Here is a 26,767-nt window from a genome sequence, read left to right on the forward strand (position 1 = left end):
ACCTTTATGATCTACCACTGGAAATTTTCACAAGAAAATGACAATCTGTTAGAAACAAAACAAAGCAAAACAAGTATTCTGAGGGGTTGAGTCTATTTTCTGTAGCAGTAGAAAGCAGATATTCTAATCATCAACAAAGCTAGAAAACAGGAATACATTTTAATACAATGCAAAAAGTTACATAAATGTTAGTATGCCCTTCTAACTATATATTGACATCAACTTTTATTTAGAAATTAAGCTCATAGAGATCAAAGAATGGGTCTATAAATTGCACACAGCACAGCCCCACACACAAAGGCGAACACTAAATACCTCATAACTCAAATCTGGTTAACCTTTACCTTACTTTCCAAGATGTTGACCTTGAGAAGGGCTTCTTTTTACCTACAGGAGGTGGTAGTGATAGCTAACATATAATCATTTATTTATGTTTAAGAACTGATTTCCCTATTTCCTAACAATATCTAAAGAAGATGTTTCTATTTATGGCTCCATAGTGGAACCATCTTAAGAACTTGTTTAAAAAAAAAAAAAAAAATTCCCCATCTCCACCCCAGTTCCACTGAATTAATCAGCATTTTGGGAGATGGGCCCTGTCAATCTGTGTTTTTAATAAGTCCTCCATATGACCTCACATCACTGCCTGTTATATGACTGCAGATCAACATTTAAGAGCCACTGATCTACAAAACAGGCTAGCAGATATAAGTCTGAAGCTTTAAGTTAAAAAAATATCGCCACTAACACATACATTATCAGATATTTTATTAATAGGGAAAAATAAAAATATATCCACAATAAGGAAATATGAACTGTAATAATGTTAAATACCCTGCGTGGTATTCTAAGTACTGGGGAGTCTGTGTGGAGAGAAAAGTAGAAACATTCCCCTCTCCCCGCTCCCAACTATAAGGCTCTCTATATACCAGGCCATGCAAGGGTACTCCAAAAATATAAGATGGTATTTATTATACTCAAGGAACTTCTAATGGAGGACAAAAGTCAAGTAAAACAACAATCAACCCTCACAGACACGTTTACGGTGAAGCTGCTTTAGAAGTACAGGGCTGAAAAGCCTAAAAGTCAGCTGAAAGGGGCTGTGTGTTTGCAGGGAGGGGATAAAGGGGGAGATGCTGACATCCGAAACGGATCTCTTCTATTTATTTTTGATTTCATATGTTCTTTCCTAAGTAATACACTCCCAAGTTTCAAAAATAAAAAAGAATAAATGACTATATAGGAAAGTCACTTTCCCATTGCTGACCTTTAGCCAACCAGCTTCCCCTCCCCATAGATAACCATACTACAATTTTTGATTAGATCCTTACAGAGAGATTTTAGGCATATATATAAACAGATACAACTTAAATTTAAAAAATAAATAAATAAACACAAATGAGGCACAGTTCTATCCTTGGGTTGACACTTAACATATCCTATTGCTCCTTTCATATATTAGGTAGTGTTTTAATCATTACAGAGTATTCTAGTGAAAGGATGCATCATAATCTAGGCAATCACCCACTCCAATCATAAACAACGCTGCTGGCACATACCTTATTTCCTAGGGGAGAGTAAGAATATCTGTAAAAAAAATTCCCAGAGGTAATGCTGCTAAACCAAAGGATAACTGTTACTTTGATAAAATTTGCTCAATAGTCATTTTTAGTTCTACCAATAACATAAGAGAGTGCTTTTTCCCAACTTTGTCGACACTGTGCCAAGCATTTTGATCTTTGCCAGTATGACAGATGGAAAATGATGATTCATTGCAGCTTTATCTGCAATTATTATGAATGAGGCTGAGCTTTTTTTCCCATAGACTGAAGAGCCTTGAACTGAGTCAAAGAATCAAAAGGAATTTACTTCTAAGTTGAAGAGATGGTGAATGAAGGTACCTAGACAGAAGTAAGAGTATGCTTTAAGACATCATGACAGAACTTAAAGAGGATATATATAGTTGGACTCATGAATGCCTGAGGATCAGTGGTAGCAGCTTAGCTTGACAGAGAAACCAATGGCCAGATGACTGATGGTCTTATGTGCTAGGCTGAAGAGTTTAAAATTCATCACAATTTCTAAGAATCTTAACGAAGGACATTAAGAGCCTATATAACTAAATTACAAATACCACTTGGAAGTAGTCTAGAAATCCATTTAATAGGGTAATCTGGTACTCATATATACATTCACAGAAACAAGAATTTTAAGAAACAAAATTATCTTCACCATATGTAATACTCTTTGATATTTTCAATTATTTTCTTTTAAATGCTGTTTGCAATTCACTAAGTGCATTTCATGACCCACACTAATGGGCCTTGAAAGTTTGGAAAAGTTTTGTACTAGGGAGAAACAGATGAGACAAGGAAACTAATTAAAGAGTTAAATGTACCATTCTAGGAGAAGGCTTGAGTTCCTGAAGTGAGCAGAGACTGAAATAGGAGGAATCTAGAATAACTGACCCATCACTGTTCTTACGGAAGAGAGGGAATAAGGACAGATTTATATTAGAGGCCCAGGTGAAATAAGCGCAACATAAAGGGTGCAGTAGATTTTGCTGAGGGCCAGTCTTATTAGCTTTCACATACATATAACAAAAGTTATGCAATGAATTCTTTTTTTATACATAGTTGCCAACACCTTTGCATTGCATAAGAAAAAACCAAAACGCAAATTTGTTGTGACATAAAAGAGCTTTTCCTAAGAATATTTGTTGGTCAATAAGTAAGTCCCCTATATACAAACCTTTAAGTTTCGAACTTTCAAAGATGTGAACACATATTCACACGTCCAATCACAGAAGTTGGTTCACGTGCCTGGCGTACACCACCACGTGTGTGCGTCTACCACAGTGGTTGTGCTTTTGAGTACTTTACCATTCAGTACTGTATACAGTACAGTAGTACAGTACCTTTATTTCAAGCCTAGGATTCCAGGAGCAAGCGTAAAAGCAGCACTGATGTACCTGGTGCTGCCAAGAGGTACCAAGCAATAACAATGGAACAACAGTGACAGTAATTAAGAGAGTGGAGTGAGGTGAAAAGATGGAACTGGAGGCCCAGAGAAAGGACGAAGAGAGACAAGAGGAAGAAGTTAACTGAAGAACAGAAGCGATTTACGACACAGGAAATGGCAAGGGGAGTTTCTTCATCTGAGGAGGCACAGAAAGCTTTTGAGTCACAGGACCCAAATGCAGAACAGGACAGGAAGGTTGCAGCAGCCTTTCAGAATGCCATCCAGTGCTACCGTGACATCTACGAGAAGAGAAAAAAGAGGTACTACCCAGACAACACTGGGTCATTTTTTCAAGAGGGTAGATAGAATTGAACCCAGCAAGGAACCAGAACCTGTGCCATCAACGTCAAACATGAGTGACACTGCAGCTTGTCCTCTGCTTCCTGTTGCTGATGATCCTTCAGCTCTACCATCTCCCACCATCTCTCCCTCCTCCAGTCAGCAACTCTTTCTGTCTGCTCATTCAATGCCCACCCTGTATGCCAGCTACTGTGTTGTAGTACTATACTTTTCAAGGTATTGTACTGTAAGATTAAACAAGTTTTCTTTATTTCTTGCTTGCCTTTATATATTATTTGTGTGAAAGTATCATAAATCTATTAAGCACAATACTATATAACCAATTGTGTTAATTGGGTACCTAGGCTAACTCTGTTGGACTTACAAATTGGTGTTATGAATAAACTCTTGGAACAGAACTTGTTCATAGATAGGGGACTTACTGTATAGTCTAAGTTGCTTATGGTTTAATATTATGCTAATGGCTCTCTGAATTCCAGTGCTCACATAGTGAAAATCTTAAAAAAAAAACCAAAATCAGACAAATTATATGTAAGTAAATAATCAGTACGACTCTCAGAATTTGATAGTACATATTATATACAACATTGTTCTTAGTTTCTGTATCCAGAGCTCACCTATCTGAGAACCTCAAAGAGACTCTAATAATTTACCAGACCAGAAGGTAACACATAATGGTTGTCTGACACTTAAATTTTACTTATCAGAAAACTGCAATGGAAAAAAACAACAGGAGAATAATAAAAATCTGAGAATGAAAGAACTTCAGAAACAAAACAATAACATTCATTTAAGTAATTTTCAAAAACTGTTTCAAAATAACATTAGCAGGTATCTTAAAAAAGGAAAAATGAAACAAAGAAAACAAAGCAGAAAAACAACTGTGAGAAGCACAGAAAAACAACTGTGAGAAGCAATACTTACTTTAAAACTTCTGTATAGCCCTTGGCGGCTGCAACGTGAAGCGCTGTACCTCCAGATTTTGCATGCCGGACATCATTTATATGACCACTATTTAACCACTGTCTGGCATCTCTAAGCATTATTCGTTCCTCTTCTTTTCGAGCTGCTTCTATATCAACCCCTGATATGATAAAAATAACTTTTTATTTTTTTCTCTATAGAAAATGTTTTTGTTTGGAAATAAAATTATCTCAATCATTTTAAGTGAAAATTAAAAGTGATATTATATTTTTGAAAACTGGGCTGCCTAGAACACACTGGTTAAAGAAATGCGGGAATACTGTAGATATTTTATTAGCATTTTTAATTGACTATTTAATTTTTGTCCTTACAATATTTTTTTGGCTTTTTTATTTAACCTTTTCTGCTTATTCCTTTTGTTTTTGAATATTTGAACATTCCCGAAGGTATATCTTCCTTTCGTCTAAAAAACAGATTTTTTTAACACAATCATATATATTTAAGTCTCAATTTTCTATCCACCTGCTCTGACTAGTTCTCTGAACTCTAGCCTAGTAGGCATAAATATTTATTAAAACACTTCAACTTGGAGGTCCTGTCTTCATGTAAAATTCAACAGGCCTTAAGACAGGTTATTTTTTAACCAACACAGTACACTGTTCATACCGTTAGTATCAGTTTTATAATTTTAATAATAAGATTTACAGATGTTTATTCATTTAAAAGCTTGAAGCATTGTGCTAGTTGAGGTGATAAGGTGATAAGCATTGTGCTAGGTTGAGGGAATTCAGAATGGAATAGAACCTTCAAAGAGCTCAACATTCTAAGAAAAAAATTAAAAGAGAAAAGTTAATCCTGAAATTCTTCAGTAATCTCATGTTATCTTATGTTTTCAAATGCTGGCTATTTAAAAAACAGCACACATCACATCATTTACACTTTAGAAGATCATAAGTTTTAAGAGTTTTTAAAAAGGTGAAGATACTGCTTTTTTATCTTCTATCCCCATCATCTGGATGGTTACCTGATCTAAAGTAAAAAGGATCAGTAAATGTTTACTAAATGAATACTGTTTAGTTGCTAAATTGTGTCCGACTCTTTTGCGACCTCAAGGACTGCAGTCTGCCAGGCTCCTCTGTCCATGGGATTCTCCAGGCAAGAATACTGGAGTGGGTTGCCAGTTCCTTCTCCTGGGCATCTTCCTGATCCAGGTTTTGAACTGGAGTCTCCTGCATTGGCAGGAGGGTTCATTACGCTGAGCCACCAGAGAAGCCTTAGGTTCCAACACTTGCCTAGAAACCTGGAGGTCATCCTTAATCCCTCCCTTTACCTTATCTCCAGCCCTCATCCAATTAGTCGGCAGATTGTGAGTTGCCATCTCCTAGAATGTCTTTGTAATGGCTCCTTGCTGCCGCTGCTAAGTCACTTCGCACTCTGTGCGACCCCATGGATTGCAGCCCACCAGATTCTGCCGTCCCTGGGATTCTCCAGGCAAGAACACTGGAGTGGGTTGCCATTTTCTTCTCCAATGCATGAAAGTGAAAAAGTGAAAGTGAAGTCACTCAGTCATGTCCGACTCTTAGCGACCCCATGGACTGCAGCCTACCAGGCTCCTCCGTCCATAGGATTTGCCAGGCAAGAAGAGTACTGGAGTGGGGTGTCATTGCCTTATGCTATTTTAATTCATATCTTATATCTCACACTTTGATGACTACAGCTGGCCCTTAATTCATTCACCTCAGTCCCTTCTGAGTCATTCCCCACATGATCACAAGACTGGTTTTTCGGTATTAAAATATGATCATCTCACTTTTCTATAAAAACCTGTCACTGATTGCTAAGCTCTTATAAGACAAAGCTCAAGCTCTTAAGTGTAGCATACAAAGCCATTTATGATTTGGTCTCAAGGCATTTTTAATCTCTAGTATTTCTCCTCTATCATCACCCAGCGCTCTAACCATCTGGGATCTTCACATAGGTCAAGTACATCACTTGCTTGTGCTACTGTGCAAGCTGTTATCCTCTACCTGGAATGTATCTTTATCTTGCTTGCTTTATTTATTCAAGACACAACTGAACTGTTGAACTGAAGCTCAATCTTAAAAAAGTAGGCAAAAATGGAAAAGTATTTTTAAAATCCCAAGATTACAGAAGTACCAGCTAAAGTCATCTTGAGATAATAACATCTAGAGATCTTATTACCACATATGAAAGAAACTAACAATAAGACTTTCCAAACTGACTTCATAAAACAATTATATGTATAATATAGAACAAATAAAACCTATTAGTTACAAAGCATCACCATTTCTATAAAAAATCAATTTTACATTATAAATTTCCTATCAAAAGATAACCAGCCCATCTTATTGAAGATGTCTTCTAATGTTATTCATAAAAGAAATTATAAGGCTGCAACTGTAATACATTAAGAATATTTCTACTAAAAGACTTTTCTCAGACTGATTTATTTTCTTATGCTTTTTTTTTTAACTATGTCTTTTAAAACATGAACCTATTTATTATCTTTATCCCTTTTCTCTTTACCATCGTAAACAGCCTAACTGTTACTATCTTTTATTATTCTAAATTTCCTCTGGACTTGAAATAAATAAATTATCTACTTTTTACTTCTGGATTTATCTAATTTCATGCTATCTTTATCTTATTACAAAGCAATTACCCTCTGTTGCCACCAAATTGTGCCTTTATATAAATTATATATAAAAACAACTCAAGTCTAAAATTTAAGTATATGTGAAGGGAAATTTCTTATGTTTAAGTAAATTCAGTTACCAAAAAACCTAACAACACTTTTCTTCCTTTTAAAATCTTTAAAAAAATACCAATGATTACAGGGATGGACAATTACGTATTTTTTAAACCTCATCAGACAATATAAATATATATATAGAATATATATATAGAGAGAGAACAATACTTGTTTTCTAATTCCAGTATTTTAACTAGGCTAGTAACCTTCAGACAGCCATAACTTCTTTCAATATTAGTATAATGAGTTAAGAACACAGACCTGAATCTACACTGCTTGGTTTCAATCCCTGATCTGCCACTTACTAGCTCTATCATCTTGAGCAAGACACAATCCACACTAACATTCAGTTTCTTTATTTGTGAGTTAGGAATAATCAAAGTAACTATCCACAATGTTGTTGTGGGGATTAAATTAATTAATATATGTGAAGTATTTAGAAGAGGAATAAGCAGTAAGGTGTTAATTATCATGATCAGTTCTAAAAGTCTATGATTCTGCTTCTCTTTTATTGCCTTGTGGACTAATAGGGAAAAGATCCTATAAAGCATTTTACTGGTCTTTAATTCACCTACTGGTCTTTAGTTTACCTATAATTGCAAAACTTTTAAACAATGAAAACAATGTATACTGAACTAAATGGGGTATGATATAATAAAGTGACTAGACTATTTACCATCTGTCAGTACTATTAAGAAATAATAAATGTTAGCTTATAAAAAAATGTTAGTCAATTCTCTTAGGTAAGAAAACATAAAACTGAATTGGAATTTGGTTAGAAAAGAGGTGCAAAAATTGACTTGTATTCCAAGCTAAATAAAGAAAATTACTTTAAAACATAAATCAGAAATACTTTCATCTACTATTCAATTCTTACTACTTTCAAAGGAAATTTACTTAAGCATGATTAGTTGTTAATCATGTATATCAGAACAAGAAACAAGAGCCAAAAGAATGATTAAAGAATTTTAAAATATTAAATAATAACTTTCATATCAGGATAAATAATTTGAGAAATCTTGTCATTACTAGCGATATATTTAGGAGGCTCCTTTTATAAATTGTTCAACTCTACTGATAGATAGAGAGAGATGCCCCTATCTTTTTTCCTTTGGAATAAAGTTATATTATATAAATCATGTATTCCCATTTATTATTCCCATGAATAAATGAACATCAGGAAATATTTCTAGGAGACATTCCTAACAGAGTGCAGTGTGGTACTGTGATGAAGAGTGTGGGGCGCAAGGTATCTGCTACACTGTTTGGGACTGAACCACATACAGCACCACTTTCTACCTGTTTGACCTTGGGCAAATCTCTGAATCTCCTTTTCTCATCTATAAAATGCAGTGACAGCACTATTAACCTTGTAGAATTGCTCTAAGGATGAAATGAAATAATTCATGTAAAGTCTTCTGCTCAATAACTAGTATTTAGATATTTAAAAAAGAGGTAGCTTTTATTTTTAGTATCAGTGCTTCACTTTCAGTTTCAGGGTCATATTATATATTATTTTCCAGAATTTCTCATCTATCATTTTTCCAGATTTACATTTTCCATCCTGACATTGCCTAGATTCCAACATGGCACTGAACACTGCCATTCAGATGTGCTTTAGCAACCACAAATTCAATACATCTCAAAACAAACTCATGCACGTTCTAAATTTGTTCCTGCTTTGTTCCACCTTTTTGTGTGAATTCACCCAATAATCACATCTTAAACTGGAAATCTCAGGAGGCAAATTAGCTGGTCTCAATTCTTCCTTCAACTCCATATTCAATTACTCACCAAGCTGTTTTAATTTTACCTTAATATTTTCTGAAAACAACCCTGGATCTTTGCTCTCTTCCACCTTAAATATAATTACTTTGGCCTTACTGGTCTCTCACCTGGATTAAGTGAAGAGTCTTCCTCAGGGAAGGCATGCCAACATGTATTCCCCATTTGAGTTCATCCTCCAGATTACCACCAGCTTTATTACTAAACACCAAATCCAATCAGGTTAATTTCCTGCTGGGGATCTCTGTTGCATCTAATGCCTACAAAATAGATGTCCATCATCTGGCTCTAGTCTAATCTTTTCAAGTCTCAATCTCATACTATCTTGATTTTCTTACTCCCTTCCAACTCTAGTGAATTCTCTGCATTTGCTATGTTTCTGATCCCTTTTTTTTTTTGCACTTGTTGATAACCCCTTCTGACATGCCTTTTTTGTCCATCATGCCTTTTCTCTGCCAAGCAAACTCCCTCTCAAATGTCCTCTCTCGCAAACCCTTCCCGCTACTGAAAGCAGTCAGTCACAGTCTTTCCTGTTCTCCCGCATCGTCCCGCTCCTGCCTGTGGTTTAGCGCACAGCACTGTAAAGTTCTGTTTATGGAGCTGTCACTTCCACCACCCTGTGAGATCCTCAAGAGCAACGTTTGTTCCATTTTTTTGTTTAAATACCCAGCACTCAAAACAAAAGTGCTGGCACATTAATCAAAATTGAATGAATCATTACAACTAAAATCAGCCTTGCTAACGGTTTCCTTTATATAGAAAGAAACTAAAGACAAGAAGTTTTCAGTACATCTCCATGCCTTTCCCAGTTGCTATCTATCTGGGTACTAATCAGGGCAAGATGGACAGATAAGGTACTCTTTCCTTCTAGGTTGTGGTGTTTTATACCCACTCTTCTGCTTTCTTCAAGTCTTGACTCTCCCATTACTCCAAAATCGCACGCTTAGGACAGAACTGTTCGAAGCTCTTCTGCGGATTTCTCCAAGCTCTAGTTTATGACTACTGTTGTAACATGGACCTTGTTTCTTCTGGACTCCAGGTACCTTCAGCTACTTGTTACAATGCTTCAGCTCTATTTAAGTATTTAAATAGTTCCTCAGTTTTAGTGCCCAAGATTTGTTTTTTAAACAGCCAGAAGTGTGTGTGTGTTGAGTCATGTTCAACTCTTTGTGACTCCATGGATGATAGCCCACTAGGCTCTTCTGTCCATGGAATTTTCCAGGCAAGAGTACTATTTCCTACTCCAGGGGATTCTCTACCACAGGATTGAACCCGAGTCTCTCATGTCTCCTGCACTGGCAGGTGGATTCTTTACCACTGCGTCACCTGGGAAGCCCCAAAGCAACCAGGTAGTCCTTATGAATTTTCCCAATCCCAAGAAATAAAAATTTCTTTTCACTTAGCTTCTATTTCTTTGCTTTTATTTAATGAACCACACTTCCGCAAGACTCAGCCCTCTCTAAACCAATACTCCATATCTTATACAACATAGTTCTTTTCTGATAATACTCATTCAATCACTGCCTAGACATAATACTACAGTGGAAATCACAGTAATGTATATACACGTTTTTTAAAAATGGAAGTAAAATATACTTAATAAAATTTACTATCTTAATAATCATTTTAAGTAGACAGTTCAGCAGTGTTAAGTACATTTACATTGTTGCTCAATCTTCAGAACACTTTTCATCTTGCAAAACTGAAACAGTGTGCTAATTAAACAACAAATCCCCATTCCCACCTCCTCCCAACTCCTGACAACCATCATTCCACTTTCTCTAGGATTTTCAGTACTTGAGGTACCTCATGTAAGTGAAATCAGACAGTAACTATCTTTTTGTGACTGCCTTATTTCACATAGCATAATGCTCTCAAGGTTCAACCAGGCTACAGCGTATGTCAGAATTTCCTTCTTAATGCTGAACAGTATTTCACTGTAAGTATATACTATATATTGTTTATTCACTCACCCATTGATGAACATTTGGTTTTCTTCCATCTTTTAGTTATTGTGAATAATGCTATAAACATGGGTGTATAAAAGTCTCTTTGAAACTTTCCTTTTAATTCTTTGGTTATGTGCCCAGAAGAGGAATTGCTTTATATTTATTGAGATATAATTCACACAATTTAAAGTAAACAATTTAGTGGTTTTTAGTAAATCTGCAGAGTTGTGCAACCATTACCACAATTAGTTTTGGAACACTCATCACTCCTAAAAGAAATTCTATCCATAAGCAATCATCTATCACTATAAATTGACATCTCCCAAATGCATATCTCTAGCTTGTACCTCTCTCTACTAACATATTCAACTGCCTGGATATCTAGCAGGCAAAACAAACTTAACATGTCTAAAAAACGAAGCCCTGAACCTTTCCATATAAAACTTACTTTTTCCACAATATTCACATCTCTCATAAAAACTTCATCCATCTAGTTGCTCAAACCAAACCTCAGAATCTTCCCTGCCTTCTTCTTACATGCCCTACTTTTAATCATGCGATGATCTTCTTGGTCAAATCTTCACAATATATCTAAAACCCACACTTTTCTCCTCACTTTGTCTACTACCACCCTACTTCTCCCCTTGCCGTTCCCGTACTGCTGCCCTTACCTTGCTACAATCCATTCTCAACACAGCAGCCCCAGAGACCCTTTCTACAATAAATCAGATCATGTCACTCTTCTAATCTCAGTCTCTCCACTGACCCCCAATTTCACTCAGATTAAAAGCTAAAATCCTTCCAATGGCCCACATGGCCTTGAGTGATGTGGTCCACTGCTCCTTCTGGGACCTCATCTCCTTCCAGCCTCTTCCATGTTCTGTCTGCTTCAGTCACACGAGTCTCACTCACTGCTCCTCTGAAAGCATCAGGCGTCCTCCCATCCGCAAATTCACTGCTCCCACGGTATGCAGTGTTCTTTCCCCAGACCTGTATGATTCACTCCATCGCCTGGAGAAGATCTTAGCTTAAGTGCATCCTTATCAGTGAGGACTTCTTGACCGTTCTATTTAAATGTGTCCTGTTCGCCCCGTACACTTCCTTTCTTCTTTGTCTGTTTTACTTATCTCCAAAGTTTTTATTGACAGGTAACTTTATGCCTGATCCTACCACTTACAATGTACTTCTTTCAACTTGAAAAATATTAAAAAGATGTAAAGTTAAGAATCATACACTTGTTCAAGTAGAACCTTACTGCACATATTATTAAGTAAACTGATTTTTTTCACACTCAAATTATAACTGTCCTTCAATGTCAACAATTATTTATTGAAAAAGTATTGTACTTTACACAAGACAGTTTTAAACATGCTTTCCGTTTAGGCTGGTTTACACTACCTTGCCGATTAACTTCATTCTGCAGTAGCTCTTCCATTGCCTCCTCCTCAGCGATATCTAAAGGTGTGTCTCCTTCACTGTTGACAGCTCCTACATGTGCTCCCTGACCAATCAAAAACCTGCAGAATTAAAGGGAAGAGAGTTAAGCAATGATGGTATCATTGAAATAAGACTAAATGAACAGCTAATGAGGTAAGCTTCTATGCAAGAGCAGCAATAAAAACAAAGGAAAGCATAGGCATTATGTAAGCTTTAAGAAACTACCATAAAGCATGCTTTCTTTTCTTTTTAAAATTTTGTTTTCCTAATTTTTCTTAAGGAATACACTAATACAATACTAATACAAACACTTATATTAATATTGTACAAATACTAATGCAAAAATGTCATTAAAATACCACAAATATTGTAAAACAATTATGAAATCTTTCATAGGATTATTTCAGACTGTCTCCATTAAGATTTTTCATTATCTCCATATTGACTAGTTCCCTAACTGATCTTCACACTCCCAGTCTCATGCCATAAGCAAAAGTTCCTAACCCGAGACTCATGAATATAATGCAGAAAGTCATTCAGCTGGTACAGATATCTTAAAATACTGTTCATGCTCATCACTATTTTGAAATTAAGGTAATTAGCAGATCAACTAGGAGGTCTTTTTAATGTGTTACTGAAGAAGAATACACATAATGTGCACTATTTTATGCATCTGAAATACAATACTAAGAAGAGATTCACATGCTTCATCACACCTGCCAAAGGGATCAAGGGATCCAGATGGTTATGAATCTCTTTCACTAAACAAACTGCATATCTTCCAGAATCATTTATTTGACATGACTGGAGTCAATTTTCAATTAAAGATTCTCGGAATGCTTGTCCATGCTAGGAGAAAACACACATGGCCCTTATTGATCTGGTTTTATCTTCTTTTCAGTCTCGTACTCTTCTTTCCACATTTTAGATTCCAATAATATGAAACTGTTTGTAGTTCCAGACTAAACCATGTTCTTTTGGCATCCGTGATTTTACTTTTCTTTATGTAAAGAATGGTTCTTTTTTTCTCATATCCCTAAATCAATCTACCCTTATTTGCTTTTATAGGCTACATGACAATATATGCATTATAAAAACAGTGAATAAGAAAAAAAAAAGCCCACAGAGTTTTTTAAAAAGAAAAAACTCTATACCTCTTTTATTGTCATGTTCCCTCTCAGAGATAAACACAATCAATAGCATGGCAAGGATCCTTCCAGTTCAGTTCAGTTCAGTCACTCAGTCATGTCCGACTCTTTGCGACCCCATGAATTGCAGCATGCCAGGCCTCCCTGTGCATCACCAACTCCCGGAGTTCACTGAGACTCACATCCATCGAATCAGTGATGCCATCCAGCCATCTCATCCTCTGTCGTCCCCTTCTCCTCCTGCCCCCAATCCCTCCCAGCATCAGAGTCTTTTCCAATGAGTCAACTCTTCGCATGAGGTGGCCAAAGTGTTGGAGTTTCAGCTTTAGCATCACTCCTTCCAAAGAACACCAAGGACTGATCTCCTTTAGAATGGACAGGTTGGATCTCCTTGCAGTCCAAGGGACTCTCAAGAGTCTTCTCCAACACCACAGTTCAAAAGCATCAATTCTTCGGTGCTCAGCTTTCTTCACAGTCCAACTCTCATATCCATACATGACTACTGGAAAAACCATAGCCTTGACTAGACAGACCTCTGTTGGCAAAGTAATGTCTCTGCTTTTGAATATGCTATCTAGGTTGGTCATAACTTTCCTTCCAAGGAGTAAGCGTCTTTTAATTTCATGGCTGCAGTCACCATCTGCAGTTTTCTGTAAATTTATATGTTTGTATATAAACAAATATACATAGTTACTTTTGAGGTTCTTTTTGTAAAACAAAATTAATGGGATTACTTTAAATGCACTAGAATGCAACACTTGCCTTTTAATAGCTGAAAAATATTTCACGATATGACTGGATCAATTTTTTTAATACTATCCTGCTAATGGATGTGTTCTTAAATGGACATTTGACATTATCAATCTTTAAAATTTTTCTCAATGTGATGAGAATAAAACACCTTATCATCATTTTATTTCCTGACTACACAGGAGGTTGAAAATATCTGGTTATGTTTACTAGCTTTGGATTTTCTCCTTTTGTGAACTTTCCATTTACATTTTCACTTTTATTTTTAACGTCTGCATTAATTCAACAAACACTTAACGGATGTTACAGATTGAGTGACTTTGTATTCCTCCAAAATTCATGTTGAAACCCCAAACTACCAACGTCATGCCATTAAGAGACAGGATTTGGGAAAGGAAATTTAGGTACAGATCAGATCATGAGGTTGGAGAATCCATGATGAGATTAATATATTTAAAGAAAATAATAGAGCTCACTGTCTCTCTACATTTGAGTACACAGCAAGATGGCAGCCGCCTCCAAGCCAGGAAAGGAGCCCTCCCAAGACACAGAATTGTGTGTCTTAAACTCTCTAGTCTCCAGAACTGTGAGAAACAAATGCCTGCCATTTAAGCCTCCTAGTTTATAGTATTTTTCTTACAGCAGTCAAAGCTAAGACAAGTGTCTACTATGTATTGAGCACTCTGTTACATGTCAGAATATAATAGCAAACAAAAACAGATGCAGAGCTTCCCCTCAATGATTTTATAATCTAGAAAGAGAGCTAGATTATTTATCTAAATTAATGTAAAACTTTGATGCCTTATGACAGAGACTTTTATCTCTATAAGTGAATTAATAGAATTTTGATTTAGTAAGGTCAGGAAAGGATTCCCTGAAGAATATACAGGTACTAGCAGCAAACGTAACGGAAGGAGTGTGTGTGCCAGAACCAAAACCCTGTGACAGGAAACATGTGTAACTAGACAAGTGCTTATGTGCGTGTTAAGTGGCCTCAGCAGTGTTTGACTCTGCAACCCTATGGACTATGGCTAGACAAGGGCCTGGTTCATTTTCCTGGGAGTAACTGAAAAAGAATTAATCAATCTCTACATAGTTTCTGTCATGTACACCCCAAAGTTAGTGTTTATTTTGTAAGATCCTTAAATGATCATTTATGTGTTTCAAAAAGATCACTTTGTGCAGTATGGAAAACAAATAGAATGGAGAAAGAAAGCAGGCACACCAGCTAATGAGCTACTGCATCAGAAGAGAAAAATTATGTTGGAAGTTTGAATTTGATGGAGGAAATGGATAAATTTCAGAGATATCTAGGAGATCCTAAAGATCAGCTAGATATAAGAAGCAAGGGCGAGGAAGGTATCTATGATAAACTGAAGTTTTTAATTTGTATGGATGTCTATACTAATTAATGATTCACAAAAAACTAAGTTATTCCCTACTTCTAATAGACATGTTGCAAGTATATTGTCACTACATTTACATTACACTACATTTACTATATGGTCACTACATTAAAAAAATATTTCTGACAGTATTCTGTTATGAGTGAAGTTTAAAGGTTATATGAAGTCAGGTCTGTCAACTTTTTGGTTTAAGAAGGATTTTCCCAACTAGGTATGAATATGTATGTGGAGATATAACTTTTATAAGACAGAAAGAAAGAGAAAGAGAGAAGAAGGAAATTATACCATAAAGTTAACAGAGGTAACATTAGGAGGGTTTTGCTTTGTTTTTTCATCCATGCCTCACGGCACCTGGGATCTCAGTTCCCCAACCAGGGATTGAACTTGCACCCTCAGCACTGGAAGTGTGGAGTCTTAACCACTGGACCACCAGGGAAGTCCTGCATTAGGAGAGATTTGTATTAGTGGGGATTTTTCAGAGGTGGTGGGGAGGGAGTGGCATTTGTTATCCTAGTTTTCGGCAGCAAGTTCATTTTGTGTATGTATATCAGACCACAAGAGTGGCTACCATGCCATTTTGCAGCCTGGTATTTTTAGACTTAATAACATGTTATAAACATTTCTCCTTATATGAAGTAATTTTCATTTTTATGATGTTCACAGGACGTCTACAAACAGAAGTCACATGTGAATTGAAGCAACTTTTTCTGTTGCACAGTCTTTAAAGTCGTAATATAAAAGAAATGAATAACATATACATACTATCGTGTGTAAAACAGGTAACGAGCAGGAAACTGCTATATAACAGGGAGCACAGCTTGGTGCTCGTGATGATCTAGAGGGGTGGGTTGGGGGGGGGATATAAATATATGTGAAAGTGAAGTTGCTCAGTCGTGTCTGACTCTTTGTGACCCCATGGATTGTAGCCCATGGAATTTTCCAGGCAAGTGTACTGGAGTGGGTTGCCATTTCCTTCTCCAGGGGATCTTCCTGACCCAGGGATCAAACCCAGGTATCCCGCAATGCAGGCAGATTCTCTGAGCCACCAGGGAAGCCCATAAATAAACATATATATATATATAATTATGGCTGATTGGTGTTGATGTATGGCAGAGATCATCACAACAATGTAAAGCAATTATCCTCCAATAAAAAAAGAAAAGTACTGAAGAATATTTATATACTATAAATGAATAAATCTGGAGGGGAAAAAAAAGATATTAGTGCAATAGTAACTACTATGCTCCAGGAGAGTAGGTAAGCATTCTGCTGCGCAAAATCTCAATCAAACAATCAGATATTTAAATAAAACCACTTATATTTTGCTTATATGCGTGTTAAGTTGCTTCAGCTCTGTCCAACTCTTTGTGACCCTATGGACTGTAGCCTGCCAGGCTCCTCTGTCCATGTGATTCTCCAGGCAAGAATACTGGAATGGGTTGCCATTTCTTACTCCAGGGGATCTTCCGGACCCAGAGATCAAACCTGTGTCTCCTGTGACTCCTGCATTGCAGGTGGATTCTTTATAGTTGAGCCACCTATATTTAGCCTAGGTATTAAAAATCATTCATAAGATGTAAAGACAGAATAAAAGGAAGACACTCAGAGTGGCTGCAGTGCTTGCAGCAGAGGGAAGCAGAGTCTCAAGGAGATACCAGCTCAAAGCCAAAAAAGAGTCGATCTAAAATTTATATAAACAGGAAGGATGTTAAGGGAAACTAACAAGAGTAAAGCTCTGAAAACTGCTGGCAGGAAGTAGGCCCTGGAGCAATCCCTAAGCCAAAAGTTTAGGTATAAATATGTATGCATACAATTCACAAATCTCTCTAGCACTCTCAAACTACTATTTGCAAATGTAAATTTTAAAAGAGATATGTCAATCAATAAATAAACCTCATGGCATTTTTATTTATTACCATGAATAATCTGAAAAAATCATTCAAAGATTGGTTTGGTGAGGGAAAAAAGCATAAACATTTAAATTCCGCAGACTTTGGGTGTGATTCCCACTTTAGTTTCTTAACAGCTGTGTGATATTCATTAACTTAAAACATTTGAAACCTAGTTTATAGATAACTTACAGGGTTGCATTATGTTTAAATGAGTTGATGTCTAAAAATAAAAGTTAAAATTCTATATTTTATCACATCATGAGAAATCATCACATTCAGAAAGCAATGTTTAAGATAATTTATGAAACAAAATAATGGCGATCTGGAATACCAGAAATTAACTTCGTGGGACCCTTGGAGATACTGAAAACAGACAGCTAGATTTCCTTCAGAACAAAAAAGGCTGGGTATTATAAGCAGCTCATGGGACTCCTGATTAGGAAAACACACTATATTTAAGATTTCTTGAGGGGGAAAAACAACAACAACAACAAAGATTTCACATAGGAGTCCCAAAGTGGAAGTCAGAATACTAGGCTGTTTCTCAGACAGGTGACTTTTTAGAACACTTCGGGGTTTAAAAAAGAGGGAGGGGGCAGGCTTGCTCAGTCATCTTTGACTCTGCGACCCCATGGACTGTAGCCTGCCAGGCTCCTCTGTCCATGGGGACTCTCCAGGCAAGAGAGTCATTTCCTCCTCCAGGGCATCTTTCCAACCCAGGGATCGAACCCACATTACCAGCGGACGCTTTACTGCCTGAGCCACAGGGAAACCCAGGAGATGCCACCTATTGAATGATTAAAATCATTATATATTATTGGAGTGAAAAACGGTGGATTCACGGCTAGGTTTACTGAGATTTATGCTAATCTAACAGTTGTAAGTCAATAAATAATTTTGGATAATTAATAAACCTCAAAATCAAGATATGATCCAAAGTATATAAAATTACTGCTTATGCGTTAATCTAAAAATCTAATAAAAGGTGTAAAATTGTTAATCAAGTTACTGTATGCAACTTGGATGTGGTATATTAGATGGGTAGGATTCTATCTTGGTTAGAATGATTCGGTGTCAACTGAATTTGAACCACAAATTTGATGGATTCTATTAATTATCTTGGATTCTGAGTTTTGTCAAAAGCCAAACTACAGAAGAGACTGCTTGATAAAGGGAAATAGTTCGTTTTAAAAGTCTATCTTTAAATTAGAAGCTAATGAAAACACAGTGATTAGAGACAGAAATTTCATCAGCAAGAACTGAATAACGTACATTGTTATTTACTGGAGAAAAACTAGTATCAAGAGGTTGTTTTAACCAATACATAGATTTTTCATGTATTCAATCCATGAATTTTTTAAAAATCGAAATGTCAGTGTAGCCTAAAGAAAAAAGTTCTGTTACACAGATGAACTCAAGGTCATTACGGTAAGCAAAATAAACTAGTCACAAAAAGCCAAACGCTGTATGATTCCACTCATATAAAATGTCTAAAGTTATCAAAATCATAAAAATAGCAGAGAGGAAGATAGTTATCAAGGAACTAGGGGAGTGAGGAGGGGAAATTAGTGTTTACCAGGTAGAGTTTTAGTACTGCAAGATGAAAAAGTCTATCGCGATTTGTAGCAAAAAAAAATATGAATATACCTCCACTCCAGTACTCTTGCCTGGAAAATCCCATGGATGGAGGAGCCTGGTAGGCTGCCATCTATGGGGTCGCACAGAGTCTGACACGACTGAAGTGACTTAGCAGCAGCATTATTAAAATTCAATATTACGTTTCTATCACAATTAAAAGAAACAAAAAAGTCAGAAAACCACTTAAATAATTTTCTTGAAAATTCAAATGAATCGCTCAAAACCATCCAATGAGACAGAAATTATGAAAATTAAGCTACCTGAACTTTTCAAAGATGGTAAGTAGAACATTAACTTCAAAAATAAATGGCATTTACTTTTTAAGTCTCTGAGCAACATCATAAAATAAGTATAAATAACCTTATGCATCTTCAGTGGGAATGTACTCTGCTATCTCATATTTAAAGTTTTTTATCATAATAAAAAATAGCTGAAAATAATTGTAACAATAAGAATCCAAACAAAAGTTATGACCTGGGACTTCTGAAAGTTTTTTTTAAATTAACAGTTCTTTCCTTCCGCACTTGACAAATGTTGTGCCACGTCTTTCTGGTCTCCATGTTTCTGAAGAGATGTCTGTTTTAGTTCAATCCTCCCCGCCCCAATCTTAATTTCTCACTGCTTCGAATTTTTGTCTTTAGCTTTCAGAACTGAAAGGTTTATCCTGTTTCAAATTTGCTAAACTTCTTGAATCTGTAGGTTTATACTTTTGCCAAGTTTAAGTAAGTTTTTAGCTATTATTTATTATTTCTTTAAACACTTCTCCAGCCATGCCCTCTCTCTTCTTCTGCGACCCCAAAGGCATAAATGTGAGCTCTCTGGTATAGTCCCACTGGCCCTTGAGGCTCTGTTCATTTAATTTTAGTCTAGTTTCTCTCTGTTGCCCATCTTGGTCATTTCTATTGTTCTGTTTTTCGGTTCACCAATTCTTTCTTCTATCCCCTCCATTCTGCCGTTAAGCCTATCTGTTATTTATTTCAGTTATTATATTTTTTCAATTCCAAAATTTCCATTTGATTCTTCATCTTATATTTCTTTGCAGACTTTTTTTGGCTGCAACTTTTTTTCATTTGTTTCAAGCATACTTGTAATTGCTTGTTGAAGCATTTTTGTGATAGATGCTCTTACAATCTTTGTCAAATAATTTTAAGATTAATATCTCAGTAATCTCAATGCTGGTCTCCATTGTCTTTTTCATTCAATTAGAGATTTTCCTTTGTATGACAATTAATTTTCATTTAAAATCTGGACACTCTGAGCACTATAAGAGTCCAGATCATGCTTAAATCTTATATGTTTGCTGATGTTTTTGGCCCTGCTCTAGCAGAAAAGATGGGAAGGGGCTATCTCATTATTACAAAGTAGGGGTAGAAGTTCAGCCTCCATTGAAACTAGAGATGGAGCAACTCCCTGTCACCTCTGGTTCCCCAAGCCTTCACTGATACCTTCCTGGCTGAGGAGGAGTGGGTGTCTCACTATGATGCCCTATGCGGCTCCCACTGACACCACAAGGGGAGAGTTAGGCCTCTTTCTTGACGGGCAATGGTGGAAGTATAACCTCTCTACCACACCTCTTCTGACTTCACCTACGTGGGGAGGTGGAGGTGCTCCTTTTTACTACCAGGTGGGGGTGTAAGTCCAGGCTTCCCACATGGTCTCCAGTGCAAATTAGGGAAGGGCTAGTTAACAATCTGATGAGGATGAAAGTCTCAGCGGGCTCTGTAGCTCACCTAATCTGACATCATGACAACAGGGGGTACTAGGGCACCTCGTGCCAGCCTGGTAATGTTGGAAGTCTATGTTTCCTGCTTGGCCTGTGCTAGTGAGGGTGTGTGTGCGAACTGGATTTTCTTGCAGTATTTGGTGGAGTAAAGAGTAGGTTTTTTGTTTTTTTTTTAAGGTTTTAGGGTGTCTCTCTCCTAGTACTTGGCTAAAAGGGTTACGCTTTGTTGGGGCTCTCTCTGAAGGCAGTGGTGTGCAGCCACCATTGTTTCTGAGTTAAGTTTCCTCAGTGTGGAAACTGTTATCAGTTTTGAAGTGTGGTACACTGAGACAAAGAGAAAAGCCAAAAACTCACTCCTGCGTCACTCCTTGAATCCTGAGATCCTAAGTTGTTCTGACTTCTTTCCACTTTTCAGAATCTTTGTTATCTTATATATAATGTGCAGGGTTTTTAGTTGTACTTAGCAGGAAGAACAGGGAAAAGCATATATATTCTGTTTTCCCATACACAGAAATTCTCATTTTTAACTGTCAGGAAATTATAATGTTTATAACATTACCAATTTCAATCTTAAAAAAAAATCAATTTGTCAAAATCCCTCAGGTGAAAGTATTATTTTTATATGTAAATCATGTTATTAGTCCAATAACATGGACGGCATCACTGACTCGATGGACGTGAGTCTGAGTGAACTCCAGGAGCTGGTGATGGACAGGGAGGCCTGGCGTGCTGCGATTCATGGGGTCGCAAAGAGTCGGACATGACTGAGTGACTGAATTGAACTGAACTGAACATGGATTAATGTGGTCCTGATACCTTGACAAATACCTGACTGAATTTCTGACATCATGGTTTCACAGTTATGTCCTAGATACAATAGCGAAGACCAGGCTAATACATGTGAGAGAAATGTATTTATTGTGAATTTTCCAACTGTCTAGGCACCTGGATAAAAACAAATTCAAAATGTGTGTAAGTATTTACATTCCTCTCTTCTCTTTGCAGAGTACCTTTAAATATAGGAAATTCTGAAGGTTCTGTCTTCACTATTTATTTAATTATTCCCCAGAGCAGTGACGATACGTCTTTAAAGATGCATACTTGTTTATTAACATCAATTACATGCACTGCTGTCCTACTTTATTACTGCATCTTCCAATTCCCAGAGGCAAAAATCCTACTTATTGCATAATAATTCTAAGATGTAAATTCCCCCAGATTTTAATATTGCTAAAATCTACAATCAATGGAACTTACAATCATACATACAATGTATAACAACGTGGCCATCTTTATCTGTCTTTATGTAACCCAGTCATAGCTATTCCTACTGTTTTCACTTCAACTGATTTATGTGCACTGATACCTTTAATACCTTACTTACTGAGCTTAATTATTAACTTAAAAAATACCTTCCTGGATGGTGTTTGACATTTTTTGTTGACACCGTGTAGTAAGGTCAAGAAAGCACCACCAACAAAACCTGCATGATACTATTAATGTCAGTGGCTTAGAAGAAAATCCCAAAGGCAACAAGAAAATATTCTTTGGCAATGCTGCATCCATGACACTGCAACTGCATACAGAATGATACTGTGTGGGGAAAAAAACATCTCAAGGTGCTTAAAAAAAAAAACCCATACACACTGTGTTATAATTTTTTTTTAACCTTTTAAGTTGGTATATAAAATAATTATAGTCTGTTACAACGATGGAATCAGATTTGATGAAATTCAGTATACGCATTATAAACATACCCCAAAAAGTCCTGGCTTCTTATTGCATCTTTGCAATTGGCATCTCAAACTAGGCCTTTTTTTTTTTTTTTTTTTAAACTTTACATAATTGTATTAGTTTTGCCAAATATCAAAATGAATCCGCCACAGGTATACATGTGTTCCCCATCCTGAACCCTCCTCCCTCCTCCTTCCCCATACCATCCCTCTGGGTCGTCCCAGTGCTCTAGCCCCAAGCATCCAGTATCATGCATCGATCCTTGACTGGCATCTCGTTTCATACATGATATTTTACATGTTTCAATGCCATTCTCCCAAATCTTCCCACCCTCTCCCTCTCCCACAGAGTCCATAAGACTGTTCTATACATCAGTGTCTCTTTTGCTGTCTCATACACAGGGTTATTGTTACCATCTTTCTAAATTCCATAAATATGCGTTAGTATACTGTATTGGTGTTTTTCCTTCTGGCTTACTTCACTCTGTATAATAGGCTCCAGTTTCATCTACCTCATTAGAACTGATTCAAAGGTATTCTTTTTAATGGCTGAGTAATACTCCATTGTGTATATGTACCACTGATTTCTTATCCATTCATCTGCTGATGGGCATCTAGGTTGCTTCCATGTCCTGGCTATTATAAACTGTGCTGCGATGAACATTGGGGTACACATGTCTCTTTCCCTTCTGGTTTCCTCAGTGTGTATGCCCAGCAGTGGGGTTGCTGGATCATAAGGCAGTTCTATTTCCAGTTTTTTAAGGAATCTCCACACTGTTCTCCATAGTGGCTGTACTAGTTTGCATTCCCACCAACAGTGTAAGAGGGTTCCCTTTTCTCCACACCCTCTCCAGCATTTATTATTTGTAGACTTTTGGATCGCAGCCATTCTGACTGGTGTGAAATGGTACCTCATAGTGGTTTGGATTTGCATTTCTCTGATAATGAGTGATGTTGAGCATCTTTTCATGTGTTTGTTAGCCATCTGTATGTCTTATTTGGAGAAATGTCTATTTAGTTCTTTGGCCCATTTTTTGATTGGGTCATTTATTTTTCTGGAGTTGAGCTGTAGGAGTTGCTTGTATATTTTTGAGATTAGTTGTTTGTCGGTTGCTTCATTTGCTATTATTTTCTCCCATTCTGAAGGCTGTCTTTTCACCTTGCTAATAGTTTCCTTTGATGTGCAGAAGCTTTTAAGGTTAATTAGGTCCCATTTGTTTATTTTTGTTTTTATTTCCAATATTCTGGGAGGTGGGTCATAGAGGATCCTGCTGTGATGTATGTCAGAGAGTGTTTTGCCTATGTTCTCCTCTAGGAGTTTTATAGTTTCTGGTCTTACGTTGAGATCTTTAATCCATTTTGAGTTTATTTTTGTGTATGGTGTTAGAAAGTGTTCTAGTTTCATTCTTTTACAAGTGGTTGACCAGATTTCCCAGCACCACTTGTTAAAGAGATTGTCTTTAATCCATTGTATATTCTTGCCTCCTTTGTCAAAGATAAGGTGTCCATATGTGCCTGGATTTATCTCTGGGCTTTCTATTTTGTTCCATTGATCTATATTTCTGTCTTTGTGCCAGTACCATACTGTCTTGATAACTGTGGCTTTGTAGTAGAGCCTGAAGTCAGGTAGATTGATTCCTCCAGTTCCAGTCTTCTTTCTCAAGATCGCTTTGGCTATTCGAGGTTTTTTGTATTTCCATACAAATTGTGAAATTATTTGTTCTAGCTCTGTGAAGAATACTGTTGGTAGCTTGATAGGGATTGCATTGAATCTATAAATTGCTTTGGGTAGTATACTCATTTTCACTATATTGATTCTTCCAATCCATGAACATGGTATATTTCTCCATCTATTAGTGTCCTCTTTGATTTCTTTCACCAGTGTTTTATAGTTTTCTATATATAGGTCTTTAGTTTCTTTAGGTAGATATATTCCTAAGTATTTTATTCTTTCCGTTGCAATGGTGAATGGAATTGTTTCCCTAATTTCTCTTTCTGAATTTCACCTTTTTCTCAAGCGCACATGGAACCTTCTCCAGGATAGATCACATCCTGGGCCATAAAGTTAGCCTTGGTAAATTCAAAAAAATAGAAATCATTCCAAGCATTTTTTCTGACCACAATGCAGTAAGATTAGATCTCAATTACAGGAGAAAAACTATTAAAAATTCCAACATATGGAGGCTGAACAACACGCTGCTGAATAACCAACAAATCACAGAAGAAATCAAAAAAGAAATCAAAATTTGCATAGATACGAATGAAAATGAAAACACAACAACCCAAAACCTGTGGGACACGGTAAAAGCAGTCCTAAGGGGAAAGTTCATAGCAATACAGGCACACCTCAAGAAACAAGAAAAAAGTCAAATAAATAACCTAACTCTACACCTAAAGCAACTAGAAAAGGAAGAAATGAAGAACCCCAGGGTTAGTAGAAGGAAAGAAGTCTTAAAAATTAGGGCAGAAATAAATGCAAAAGAAACAAAAGAGACCATAGCAAAAACCAACAAAACCAAAAGCTGGTTCTTTGAAAGGATAAATAAAATTGACAAACCATTAGCCAGACTCATCAAGAAACAAAGGGAGAAAAATCAAATCAATAAAATTAGAAACGAAAATGGAGAGATCACAACAGACAACATAGAAATACAAAGGATCATAAGAGACTACTATCAACAATTATATGCCAATAAAATGGACAACGAGGAAGAAATGGACAAATTCTTAGAAAAGTACAACTTTCCAAAACTCGACCAGGAAGAAATAGAAAATCTTTACAGACCCATCACAAGCACAGAAATTGAAACTGTAATCAAAAATCTTCCAGCAAACAAAAGCCCCGGTCCAGACGGCTTCACAGCTGAATTCTACCAAAAATTTAGAGCAGAGCTAACACCTATTCTGCTCAAACTCTTCCAGAAAATTGCAGAGGAAGGTAAACTTCCAAACTCATTCTATGAGGCCACCATCACCCTAATACCAAAACCTGACAAAGATCCCACAAAAAAAGAAAACTACAGGCCAATATCACTGATGAACATAGATGCAAAAATCCTTAACAAAATTCTAGCAATCAGAATCCAACAACACATTAAAAAGATCATACCCCATGACCAAGTGGGCTTTATCCCAGGGATGCAAGGATTCTTCAATATCCGCAAATCAATCAATGTAATACACCACATTAACAAATTGAAAAATAAAAACCATATGATTATCTCAATAGATGCAGAGAAAGCCTTTGACAAAATTCAACATCCATTTATGATAAGAACTCTCCAGAAAGCAGGAATAGAAGGAACATCCCTCAACATAATAAAAGCTATATATGACAAACCCACAGCAAACATTATCCTCAATGGTGAAAAATTGAAAGCATTTCCTCTAAAGTCAGGAACAAGACAAGGGTGCCCACTTTCACCATTACTATTCAACATAGTTTTGGAAGTTTTGGCCACAGCAATCAGAGCAGAAAAAGAAATAAAAGGAATCCAAATTGGAAAAGAAGTAGTAAAACTCTATTTGCAGATGACATGATCCTCTACATAGAAAACCCTAAAGACTCCACCAGAAAATTACTAGAGCTAATCAATGACTATAGTAAAGTTGCAGGATATAAAATCAGCACACAGAAATCCCTTGCATTCCTATACACTAATAATGAGAAAACTAGGCCTATTTAAATCCATATTCTACTATATGCTTTCCTCTGCTTCCCTCAATCTTCCTCTTCAATTCCTTACTTTAGTTTAATGGCATCCTTTTACCAATTACAAAGGCTAGAAGGGGAGGCAGAACAGTGTAGTGCAGACTTGACAAGAAAGTCTAGGTTTAAATCCTAGCTCTGCCGATTACTGTGTGTGATTTCTCTGTTTCCTCACTCATAAAATAAGAATTACAATATGGGCCAATCACTCATCTAAGCACAAATTTCAAAACTTGTCATATTTTGGAAAACCACTGAGTTTTCCAAACTCACTCCTACTGAGTCTGAGTCCGTCCTCCATAACCAAACGTATTGATATTTTTGCAAAAATAAATTAATGCTTAAGTGGGGAAGAAACAAAGACTATAAATAGCCTCGTATCAGGTCTAGTCATGGTTTGCTGCCAAGTGAGCCTACACCAATCTTACAACTGGTCATTTTTCAGAGTTTTGGGGTTTTAGAATTGTGCATCTGGGCTGTAGGGTAGTGGTAGCAACATATTTTCACGTAATTGTCAGGATGACCAAAATTATACACAGTGAAAAAGACTCTAAGCAGTGACTCAAAGTGCTCAGCAAA

At 36.5% G+C, this 26,767-nt stretch overlaps 1 protein-coding gene across 6 annotated transcripts in view; it reads right to left on the bottom strand.

The window, feature by feature from the left end:
• PPP1R12A (protein phosphatase 1 regulatory subunit 12A) overlaps window positions 1-26,767 on the bottom strand; it is a 168,364-nt gene that overhangs the window by 64,713 nt on the left and 76,884 nt on the right. For all 6 annotated transcript variants that reach the window (XR_009494419.1, XM_024991984.2, XM_024991985.2 and 3 more), the window contains exons 3-4: window positions 12,151-12,269; window positions 4,246-4,405 (exon numbers count right to left, since the gene is read on the bottom strand). Coding sequence is in view for 5 of the 6 variants with exons in the window: in XM_024991984.2 (XP_024847752.1) it covers window positions 4,246-4,405; window positions 12,151-12,269 (279 nt within the window). In the remaining variant the exon portion in view is untranslated. The remainder of the gene's footprint in view (window positions 1-4,245; window positions 4,406-12,150; window positions 12,270-26,767) is intronic.

This window comes from Bos taurus, chromosome 5, assembly GCF_002263795.3.
Source record: "Bos taurus isolate L1 Dominette 01449 registration number 42190680 breed Hereford chromosome 5, ARS-UCD2.0, whole genome shotgun sequence".
NCBI lineage: Eukaryota > Metazoa > Chordata > Mammalia > Artiodactyla > Bovidae > Bos > Bos taurus.